Raw genomic sequence first — 12,644 nt, 5'->3', positions numbered from 1 at the left:
GAGGGTGCATTTTTCCCCGGGGGTGCATATTACCCCCTCTCCCACCATTTTAATCTTGAAAAAAAAATCAAATTCAAAAAAGGAAAAAAAATGTTTACGTTAAATGTTTAACTGATATTTTTAAACTTGACTTTTGAAAAACGAGCAATTAAATTAATTTTCAAACCTTTTTTACACTTGAAATATAATTCATTTTAAATAAAGTTTTAGGAAATAAAATGTTACAATATAGCTGAAAATTCTTTCTGAAAAAAGAAACATTCAAATTGAAATTAAAAAAATATGTATTTTTCGACTTTGGGTGGAGATTGTCTTTAAAAAAATCAAAAATACAGCCCATTTTCCGGTTCAAAATTGACTTAATTAAAAAAAAACACAATTATTTTATTTTATTCAATGAATTTTATTAACCTAACTTTGCTTTCTATGTCTTATAAGAATTTACTTTTTGTTAGTTAATTTTTTACTGGAAATTAATCAGAACAAACTAAAAATTTGCGAAAATTGTGGAAGTGTAACTACCCTACTCCTACTGCCCTATTCAGACTGTAGACGCGATTTGCCCTAGTTTGCGGTAGTGACTTCAATAGTATTAAAGATAATTTGAAAGATATGTATTACACAAAACAACAAACTTTTAATAAATCTTTCCCAAATTCTCAAAAATGGTTTATAACTCACGATTTACTGAAAAATTGTCTGTTTTCAAATTGCTCCGATTTAAATGCTTGAAATTTTTAGATTTTTCTCTGAAATTCAATTGTAGCAATTTGATAATAATACCAATCTGGTAGGCTACTTCGTTCTGTAAAATTTTTGAAAAAATAGTTTTTTTTTTCATTTAAATTTCGAGATACAGTAATTTTAGAGCAACAAAAATGAACAATTTTCAAACTTCAAACTTTTGAAAAAAAAGGCATTTTTATTTTACTGAAATGACTGTATCTTGGAACTGAAGTAAGAAAAACTAATTATTAAAAAAAATATCTTGAAAGAAGTTGCCAAGAAGATGATAATGTTGATGTTGAAGGATTTTTTTTAGTTGGGTTTTAGAGAGAAATTCGTTAAAATTGAAGGAAAAATAAAACTTTTTTTAAACATTGCCAAAGAAAATGGCAAATTCCTGGATCAATATGAATACAGAACATTATTGTTGGGACCTTTAACTACGCTTGAAGTGAAATTACGGGGCAGTTCAAATGCATTTTCCAATGTTCCACGAGTAAAATCATATGCAAAATTTTATTTAAAATCTTTGAAAATTCAAATTTTGGTAAGTTGAATTTTGATAGTTTTGAAAAAAAAGTCAATTTGAAAGAATTTTTTTCCTTACCATCTTACACCATTGCCTGAGGCAACAATTTGATCGGAAACCCACTAGTGCTTCGAACCTTTTCTTACTTCCCTTAACTACTGCATGACAACATCCTCTGCTCTGGTCAAAATTCAAAAAAAATTCTTTCCCTAATTGGAAACACGTCAGGGCACCACGGAAAATGCCGCTTTGAAAAGTACCTTTTGTCGACCTTTTGCCAGTTTAGCAAGGATCACGTTCTCGGGTCTTCCCATAGCACTCGAAAAGCACTCCTAATTACAACGCATGAAAAGACCACTCATTTCCGATGACAGCTTTTCCCGGCCTCAAGTCTCTGTCTATCTTTTTTTTTTTTTTTTTTGCTCGCTCGACAGGAAATGTTTTCCCATTTTGTGGCACACACAGAATGTCGTCGTGGCAGTTCATCAACAAGGTCCTTCGTGGAAGAAGGACGATTTTGCACCAATTTCGGTGAAGCACGAAAAGGGCCACGCAACGTCTGTCCTTTCTTCTGTGCCGATTAAAATTAAATGAAGACAAAGTGTATGGCATTGGCACTCCCAAAAAAAAGTTCCAAAATAGCAAGACGTGGTTAGAGTGAATTGCGAAATATGAAGCTAGCTCGCATTACTTCAAGGAAAAAGTCATTAAAATGCCACTAGAGGCAAATTTATAACCACTAAAATTGAATGTGTTTCTTGGGCTGGAGCGGGGTGGAAAAATTTTAAACAAACTGAATGGTCTAGACGCGAAGCTTGAGGAAAGTCGGCAAAAGTTGTTGCATACCGGTGGGCGATTAAATTAAGGTTGTTTGATTGCACTCATGTTTCGTATATCAATCGTCCATCACGCGGTGAGTAGCAACAAAACCAACACGATTTTTGAATTGGCAGTTATCAGCAATAAGCATTCATATTCCGAACACCTACAAATTTAGAACACTTGAGCAACTTTCTACACCAAAAGGATTTTACATATATTTTTTTGATTTGGCTCAATCTTTGTAGGAAAGAAAGAGGTTCACGGAACTTTTTTCACAAAAAATCAATTTCTTAAAGACGTATTTTTTTATTTTTTGATCTTTTTCATATGTTTAAGGGGACAAACCCCCGCATCATTTTAGCCACTTATACCCAAACTATTTTTGCCCAGGCCCCACTCCCATACAACAACGGTGGAGCCTAGTGGGGCCCACTGCCATTCCAGGAACTCGCCGTACCCCACTTTGAGAAAAACTGTTTTAAGCCATTCAAAAGTATGAACCAAAATTATGCCGACGAGTTATAATTTTTTTTAAATGGTGATTTTGTAAAAAAAAAAAAAATCTTGTAATTAAAATTTTTCGACCTCATTTTTGTTAATTTAAAATCGAATTTGCTATTGAAACTTTTAATTTTTTTTTATTAAGTGCACCGTTTTCAAACTATAACCAAAACTTTATAAAAATAATTAAAAATTTTGGAATCAAGACTAACATTTTAATAGGGCCAAATATTCAATATTACGCTGTTTTGGAATGTTAGCCTTGATTTAAAAAAATTCAAAATATTGTATACAGCATTGAAAATCGGACCATTAGTTGCTGAGATATTGACATTAGAAAATTTATCCGCTGTATCTCATCTACCAGAGCACAGTGCACAGTGGTCCAGATTGCAAAATTAAGTGGAAAATGGATTTTCCGAAAAATGGTTAAGTTTTGGAGCTTTGGTGTCTTCAGAAGAGTTGTTGCATATGGAAAGGGGCAACTTTTGGTTTGGTTGAAAATTAGGGTGGTTCACGATTAGGGTGATTTTGGAAATCTAACTTTACAGGAATATTTTTGGGAATTTTTTCGTCTGGTAGAAAGTTGACGGGCTTGCCAATCCAAGCAACTTTGTCGAAGACACCAAAATTCTATCTCGTAATCTACGCCTTCTACGACAAAATATATAGAAAGCATCTGAGCAAACCTTCAAAAATCAGTTTTTTTAACGTGGCAATTCAGGGTTTAGTTTTAGAGAAAAGTGGTATTCGGAGCACTTTTAGAGCTTTAAAAAACAAACATTTTTATTATCTGACAAGTCAATTTAGACTTAAAGGTCAATAGTTACAGCGATTTTAAGGTAAAAAAGATGCAAATTTAAAACTTAAATATCTCGAAAAGGCGCAAGCCAAATTTTAAGCACTAGGCTGCATTTGAAAGAAGAGATCCAGCACTACAAACGTTGAAAAAATCTCAGGGGTGTTTTTCTTTAAACTCGAGATATCTTCATTTGAAAAAGTCTAATTTTCAAGGGAAAACCTTATGGGACCACCCTAACGAATTTCGAAAATTGTCCAAATATATGTTTTTCCATGTAATTTTGCCCGCTGAATCTGAATCTGCCCTCAGAATTGACCCAAAGGGACGAAAAATCGATTTTTGGTCATATTTTGGGTTTCCATGTAAAATTATCATTTAAACCCAAAATATGACCAAAAATCGATTTTTCGACACTTTCGGTCAATTCTGAGGGCAGATTCAGATTCAGCGGGCAAAATTACATGGAAAAACATATATTTGGACAATTTTCGAAATTCGTTAGGGTGGTCCCATAAGGTTTTCCCTTGAAAATTAGACTTTTTCAAATGAAGATATCTCGAGTTTAAAGAAAAACACCCCTGAGATTTTTTCAACGTTTGTAGTGCTGGATCTCTTCTTTCAAATGCAGCCTAGTGCTTAAAATTTGGCTTGCGCCTTTTCGAGATATTTAAGTTTTAAATTTGCATATTTTTTACCTTAAAATCGCTGTAACTTTTGACCCTTAAGTCCAAATTGACTTGTCAGATAATAAAAATGTTTGTTTTTTAGAGCTCTAAAAGTGCTCTGAATACCACTTTTCTCTAAAACTTAACCCTGAATTGCCACGTTAAAAAAACTGATTTTTGAAGGTTTGCTCAGATGCTTTCTATATATTTTGTCGTAGAAGGCGTAGATTACGAGATAAAATTTTGGTGTCTTCGACAAAGCTGCTTGGATTGGCAAGCCCGTCAACTTTCTACCAGACGAAAAAAATCCCAAAAATATTCCTGTAAAGTTAGATTTCCAAAATCACCCTAATCGTGAACCACCCTAATTTTCAACCAAACCAAAAGTTGCCCCTTTCCATATGCAACAACTCTTCTGAAGACACCAAAGCTCCAAAACTTAACCATTTGTCGGAAAATCCATTTTCCACTTAATTTTGCGATCTGGACCACTGTGCAGTGGGACAAAGGGCCTAAAAAATAACCGCCACATGATTTCGCGCAAACCATCGATTGCTTTACACCAAAAGCTTCGTTTTCGCACCAGGAAAAATAATCCGATGAAAAATCGCACTGCGCGGACTGGCGGCCGGAGTACAGGCCACCGGAAGATCCGGATTTTTGGAAAAAAGTATGAGATTTATCCAATTGTGAACTGATACGCTTTCTTCTACCATGAATAGTCATGCAAAACAATCCAAGAATAATATTTAATACCATAGGACCCAAATCAACTTTTTATGTTTCTTAGACGAAATTGTAGGAAATTTAGTGAACTTTTCGAAAAAATATTTAAGGAATTGACAATTATGGACACTTTTATAAAAAGTAAAAAAAACAGAATTTTTCGGACAAAATTTTACGTTGAATGGTTATATTTTGAAAACGGTGCACTTAATCAAAAAAATTGTAAAGTACTTTTCGATTGCAAATTTGATTTTACATAAAAACTGAGGTCAAAAAATTTTAAGTACAAGATTTCAATTTGGTATAAAAATCACTATTTAAAAAAAATCATAACTCGTCGGTTCATAAAATGTCATTTTTTTCACGTTTAACAATTTTTTTCTGAAAACAGTCATGCCCCGGTTTTGCACGCCTCGGTTCTGCACTGCCCCGGTTACGATTCGTTCACCTACCTGGGTTAAGCACGACGCAGTGCTTAACTGAAGCACAGAGCTTATGGGATTCTGGCTATATGGGAGACATTGGCTATAATCCTATGAAAAATCATCTAAACTTCTGAAAATTATAGTTTTTTGAAATCGGAACGATGACAGCTATCCATTGCTTTTATAATTACCTGAAAATTCTCACAAAACTTCGTACTTTTCCTGTATTTTGAAAATGCAATGTTTCTCAAAAAAAAATCTAAAATTATTGTTATTGCAACATGGGTATCAAATTAACGGGATTTTTCCATACATTTCAAATGTAATAAAAAAAGTTTTTAAATTATTCAACATTTTCACAAAACTACTTTTTTTTTTGAAAAAATACTTAAGATCTATGTTTTTAACAATATGGGTATCAAATGATCAGAATTTATTTCATACATTTCGAAGTCATAACACAATTTTTAAAAATATTCCAAATTTTCACAAAACTACGTATTTTCGAAAAATACTCAAAATTACAGTTTTTAAAATTTGAGTATCAAATGATCGGGATTTTTGATACATTCCGAAAGTAATAACTCCATTTTTTGAAAATACTCGAAATTTTCACAAAACTAAGTATTTTTGAAAAAAAAATACTCATAATTTTTTTTGTTACAATATGGGTTCAAAATGATCTGGATTTTTGATACATTTTAAAAGCAAGAGCACAAATTTTTGAGCACTCTAAAACTACGTATTTTTGAAAAAATACTCAAAATTTTAGTTTTTTACAATATGAGTATTTAAAAACATTGTGTTATAACTTTCAGAATGTTTAAAAAAACCCGATTATTTGATACGCATATTGTAAAATCCTTAAATTTTGAATATTATTTTAAAAAATACGTAGTTTTGTGAATTTTTTGGGTATTTTCCAATTTTTTTGTAACTTCTTTCGAAATGTATGAACAAATCTAGATCATTTGATACATACATTGTAAAAACTGGAATTTGGAGTATTTTTTCGAAAATACGTAATTTTGTGAAAATTTTGAGTATTTGAAAAACAATGCGTTATAATTTTTATTTTTTTTTCTAAGTTCCGGATCATTTAATACCCATATTGTAGAAAATTTATTTTTTTGTATTTTTTCGAAAATACGTAGTTTTGTGATTTTCTTAAGTATTTAAAAAAATGTTTAAAAATTCGAAATGTATGAAAAAATCCCGATTATTTTTTACCCATATTGTAAAATACTGAATTTTGGAGTATTTTTTTAGAAAACACGTGGTTTTGTGAAATTTTTTAGTATTTTCAAAAAAATTGCTATTACTTTCGAAATGTTTGAAAAATACCGATCATTTGATACCCATATTGAAATAACAAAAATTTTAAGGGTTTTTTTTTCGAGTCACAATTGCATTAAAAACGTATTTTTGTGAAAATTTTCTTGTACAGTGGACTCTCTGGCTGTCGATCTTCTCGATATCAATATTGCTCCAGCTGTCAATAAATTGTTCAGTCCCTTCAAATAGATTGCTTTGATTTTTCATTTTATAATTTGATTACTCCCGCTCTCGACGGTCCCTTCAATATCGACAACGAGAGAGTCCACTGTAATTATAATAGCAATGGATAGTTGACATCATCCCGATTCCAAAACACTATATTTTTTTAAAGTTTGGATGATTTTTCATAGGATTATAGCCAATGTTATGCACGCCTCGGTTTTGCATCCCCCATATGCGGTGCTAAACCGAGGAACGACTGTAGTCCTACAACTTTGCCGAAGACACCAAATCAATAAAAAAAATATTTGAAAAGTTACAGATTTTCGAATATCTACGTACCGATTTTCTATGAATAGCTGCCAAAATTGTATGGAGACTTTTATGGGTAAACCAATGCCACAAATTTACTTCTTTGATCATAGGGAAGGCTAAATAAAAAGTTTGAGCCAAATAAAAAAATACAAGTAAAATCCATTTCCGGGTTTGGTTGAGAATTGCTCATGCTTGAAAAAAAAACTTCACTTCACTCCAAAAAAAAAAAAACAATTATTTTTGCATTCTTTTTTTCTTAAAAAATGTCAATTTTTTTATTTTAATTTTACAAATCAGATAATTAGGCCACTTTTCAATTTTTGTCCTTTCGACCTTATGTCTTAAGATGTTTTGGCATTCGAATTGTTGTCCTTTCGACCTTTTTTTCTTTTCGACCTTATGTCAATCGGCTTTTTGTCGCACATCTTGCTTTAACATTGCTCGTGTTTGAAAGAAGTAAAAACACACATAAATATTAAAGAAATTTGAAAAAAAAATACAAAAAAGGTGCAGATGGTTATGTTACACATAACCAATATGACAGAGAACTTTTTAAATTGATTCTATTCAAGCACGTTACCCAACTCAATTTTGCGATTGTCTGTCTTTCACTTGCACCAAAAACGTCACCAACTTCCAGTACGTCAACAAACCAGTTGCCGAAGACCATCGATCGTCGGAGGTGTAATGCTCAAGATCTAGCGATGTGTTAATCGCATCACGTCGTTAACAGTTTTGGTTTGGCTTAAGGTGATACACGTGAGTCATACACACCGAGGTTGCCGACGCGCTGCAACCGGAGTTGAGTTGAAACGCCTAGCTGGGAAACCCCCCCATCCAAAGTTAACGCGAATGCGTTTTGGTGTAGGTCATGATTTGTTTGCCCACCAAAGTAGGTCAACCGAGGTTGGTTAAGGTTAACTTCCCGGATACTGGAACTGAGGGCCATTATCTAAACTACTGCCTCTTCGTCAGAAATGTCCCATCGCCGTAACGAGCATCTGCAAATGACCCCATTCTGTCCCTCCCGCTGGGTCCAACTAGAGCAAATGGGCCCCCTCCATTAGGGGCCACTGACCCGGAGTAACAAGCAGGGCAAATGAGTCATTTGTTCGAGTCTTTCAGCGTTGCAGCTTTGGTTTGCCTTTCTAGCCAGCCCCAGGCTGACTGGCTGTGGTCTTGTGCCCATTTCCCACTCACAATGTTCAACCAGAGATAGTCCAAAGAAGAAAAGACAGTCACACAGACACTTGCTTGCTTGTTCAATACGCCTGAAACGACGCGTTACATAATGACTCCAACGCGAGCAAGCTCCTTGCCGACGATGCTCTCGATTTGCGACGACAATCGCGTTTCTTGAAGTTGGACGAAATTGCTTGTTTTGCACACTAAGATGTTCATTTTACGGAAATCAACAGTTGAGAAATCATCTTTCAAAGTTGACGAGGAACAATACCGAACCTCATTTGCCTAAAATAATTTCGATAGTATGCATCCAAATTGAAGCGTTATGCTTTCATAAATAATTTTCCACAATATTTCCATAACAATCCCAACTAAAACAAAACATCTTCAAACTTATCACAAAACCCATCGCTCTCGTGGTAAACTTTCCAAGAAGGTTCTGCCTAGTGGTTCATACTTTGCAATTAGTTGCCGCGGGCAGCCCTTCTTCCTCCTCGGAGTAATTGCTTAGTGAGTTTTCGCGGAATCCAATTAGAGCAAATCTTTTCAATCCACCACAATCTTCCACGATGAACTTCATTTAAAAATCATAAATGTCACATTTGTAAACGAAACTAACAATTTTGCGTAGACGAAATACAAAACAAAACACTTGATGGTAAAATTGCATGCATTTCACACCTCTGTGAGAAAACTCACTTAACATTACAGTTCAGTGTCTACAGCTTTTCCAGTGAGTAGTGAGTACTGGCGCCTACGCCCGCACGGTTTTCAGATCATTGAAGAGTGCAAAGGATAAACGATTATATCTGCTTAAAATTTTGGGTCAAGTTAGTTACATATTTTTGCGTGTAATATTACATAGCTATCATTAGGCAAGTTTTTTTTTAAATCCAGGTTACGGGGCGAAAAAACTGTTTTTTGCTTTGAGCTGAAGCTTTACAAGCAGGTCCAAAATATTACTTATGATTAGGGTTAGTGAATTTTCACGAATTCGCGGACAGCGTGAAATTCGTGGAATTTGAAGATTTCCGTGATTTTAAATTTTAAAGCTATCTCAATTATTTTGGCTGGACAAGATTGTTAAATTTTGCTTTGATATAAAAAATTCAATAATATGTAAAAGATAAAGTACAGTCGAGACCCGATTATCCGAAGCCTCGATTATCCGAAGTTTCGATTATCCGAAGTTCGAATAGCCGAATGTTCGTATGGGAATTCGAATAATTTTTTTTTTCGTTTTTTTTTCTTTTTCTTGCTTTAAACATTAAATTCGAGTTCTACGACCTCATATTAGTCAAATTAGAAATATTTCGTCACTGCCACATTGACCGCCATCTTAGATTTAAAAATTCTAAATCACTTTAACGTAGATTAGGGGTCATACCTAAGCTCGACAATCAAAAATTAGACAACTAACAATTTGTTTTTTCGTGATTCGATTATCTGAAGTGAAATTTTTCCGAGGCTTTCGGATAATCGAGTCTGGACTGTAAATGCAAATCAGCGATTTTATTTAGCTTTGTTAGTCGAATATTGAAAAAGCAGTTCAATAAATGAGAATGCGCATGCCCTACATTTCGTTTCAAAATATATATTTTTTTGGAAATTAGAAAAAGTTTTTTTTGTTTCGTTCAAATTAAGAGAAGATTTCTATAGTTTATTGAAGAATTACATATAATGCAGCATAAAAAGTAGTTTCGGAGATTTAAACATAGCAACATAAGTATCCGTGAGATGTGCAATTTTGAGCGTGAAAATCATTAAGCCTACTTATGATAGTTGAAAAAAGATTTGCAAATGATTATAATCACTCAACTGTGGAATCAAAATTTGTAAAACATGTCGAAAAAAATAAACCTTATTCCAAGATTTTAAGGACTTTTAATATTATTTAAGCCCTTTTGAAATGTAAGTCATGATTTCGTGGAAGTTATGAATTTTAAACAAAAGTTTCATTTTTTAACAATAAATATATCATCAATAGTTACAAAGATACTATCGATTGAAAAATGAGGATGAATTGGGTAGAACATACGATTTTTTTTATTTTTTTTTTTGTAATTTTCATTCTTTGTAAGGCAATATCGCAGCAACCAAAGCTCGGATCAACAATGTCCAAAAAAGCAAATTGTGGAGACTTTTCTCAGCCAATTTTTTTTTCATAGATGGACACTCTTTAAAAAAATTCAAAAAGACAATTTTGTTGAATAATTTAACCTGAAAATGTTTTCAATATTTTTCAGAAATTTCAAAAGCCTAACAAAATACTTTTTGGGAAAAAAGTTAATTTAAAAATAGGCAAAATTTGTTTTTCCATGTACACAGTCAAACCTCTTTTTACGCGACCTCCTTTTGCGCGGTTATTTGGGGGTTTGGGATTTCCAAAAAAGTGTCCACGTGTGTTGTGGATGGTCCCAAATGAAAAGATCCTTTCAGGAGAGATTTCTTGAGCGGGAATCAAACCAGAAGCCGATTATTAACTATGGTGAATGATGCAGACGACGTTATTTATGGAACTGGATGATGAAATATTTGTTAGAGCGTTCGAAAAAAAAGTTGTTAGTGTGGAGCATTATTTTATAAAAACAAAACTGCACATAGGTTTCAGCTAAAAACATAGGGGGAGAGGGGGTAATATGCACCCCCTAAGGGAAAACTGTGATTTCTCAACCATTACAGCATAACTGCGGAAGAATTTTGTTCGATGTTCTAAAACAACTATTATTCTTCGTCATCCATGTGAAGAAAGTCTAAAAAAACCTCAAAATTTTTCGAAAATATCAAATTTCTAAAAACATTTTTGATTCATTTCAAACAACCATGCGGGGCAATTGAAGAATTGGACGACGTTTTTTCCGCTAGGTTCGCTGTTGTTCCAGCGGTGTTCGGAATGACAGCCCGCATACAGTTTGAGCAGTTTTTAGGGAAAAATCGCTTTTATAATGAAAAATCAAGCATTTTCAGAAAAGTGGGGTATTGCAAAGTGTGGCAATTTCGCTAACGATCATAATGCGTGGTGATTTGTAGTGATTAATTGTGACTGAAAATTATATAACAAGAATTTTCTAAAAAGATGATCGATATTTTAGATAACTTGAGTTAAATGTTGCAAAAGTTAAAAGTAATGATGAAATATAATTAAAAAGTGTTTAAACTTTACTTTTCTTCCCGTTTGACCAAAATATTGACCTTAAAAGTGCATATTGGTGATTTTTTGGAAATTTTTGGAAAAATTCGAAAAACTGGCAATTTTTTGAGAAAATTCTTGTAATTATGCTGTCATATGACACTAATAGTTTGTTCTAGCTATAATACACACATAAGGAGCATTATCAATCAAATTAAGCTTATTTAAATCAATTTTTAAAAAGATCTTTTTGGTAAATTTGAGGAAAAAACATGAAAAACTAACTCAGCCCCTATGATTTATACATCATTCGATTCGCTTATGCGATTGCCACACTTTACAATAACTTTCATCGACGTTAAAAAATATTTGAAGGAAATAAAAATCAAAAACTGCAAAAAAAATAATATTTCCAAGCACGCTGTCATTCCGAACACCGTTGCGTAGTGCTTCTACTCGCCACCAGGATGCGTGCACGTTTCTGTCGAATCTCTCAATATGCACCGCAACATTGGGGCAAAATGCACTACAACAACGGGGCAAAATGCACCACAACATGGGGCAAAATGCACCGGGTAAAAGCAGTTTTCACTAGTCGCCACTAGATGTCACCGCTGTTTTTACGAAGGAGCATCACAGCGGTGCATTTTGCCCCGAAACACGCTTTTTGCATAAAATTCAATTAAAAATACATTTTTTGATGTTTTTGGACTCATCTATCTACAGAATAGTGAAGATTATGGCAAAAACTATGTACCTGAATACTTAAAATAACAATAAATGCTTTTTATAGTGTCCAAAAATCATAATGAAAGTTCAATGAAAATTAGATGAAAACACATCATTTTAAAGTTTTGCAAATAACTTAAGCTGTTTTTATACTACGATGCTCAAATTTTTCCAGCATGGTTTAGCAATGTTAAGCTTCCAATTTCTATGAGTTTTTCCCCGGAAAATTCTTCCAAATACCGAGAAAAGCAGGGGGTGCATATTACCCCCTCTCCCCCTAATTGAGATGCAACGCCAAATTTGTATTTTTAATTTAAGAAATAAAAATCCAGGTCATCCTAAACTTGTTCCCAACTCGTTAGCTCCCACGTCTTGCGGACACATGCTCCACGAATCAGCGCTTTGAATTTTGCACATCAGTAAAGCTCGGCGAGCATTGTCCGCAAAGCTTGCCTTTGATCAACGGCTGCTGCACGATGCAAGGTTGCAGGAATTCCCCAGAGCAAACCACGCGAACGAACGTCAGTAAGAACTCAAGCCATGTCAACCGCAGCGAAGCTTTCGGCTTGGTTCACAGCCAAGACACGGATCC

The 12,644-nt window shown here is 33.7% G+C and overlaps 1 protein-coding gene across 1 annotated transcript in view; it reads left to right on the top strand.

Moving 5' to 3' along the window:
- LOC120429009 (uncharacterized) overlaps positions 1 to 7,710 on the top strand; it is an 11,629-nt gene extending 3,919 nt beyond the window's left edge. The window contains exon 2 of the mRNA XM_052706012.1: positions 7,649 to 7,710. Coding sequence (XP_052561972.1) covers positions 7,649 to 7,710 — 62 coding nt within the window. The remainder of the gene's footprint in view (positions 1 to 7,648) is intronic.
- The last annotated feature ends 4,934 nt before the right edge of the window (positions 7,711 to 12,644 follow it).

The sequence above is a fragment of the Culex pipiens genome, chromosome 1 (genome assembly GCF_016801865.2).
Source record: "Culex pipiens pallens isolate TS chromosome 1, TS_CPP_V2, whole genome shotgun sequence".
In the NCBI taxonomy this organism is placed as follows: Eukaryota; Metazoa; Arthropoda; class Insecta; order Diptera; family Culicidae; genus Culex; species Culex pipiens.
The sequence above is the reverse complement of the archived record's forward strand: the minus strand, read 5'-3'. Positions and strand labels throughout refer to the sequence as shown.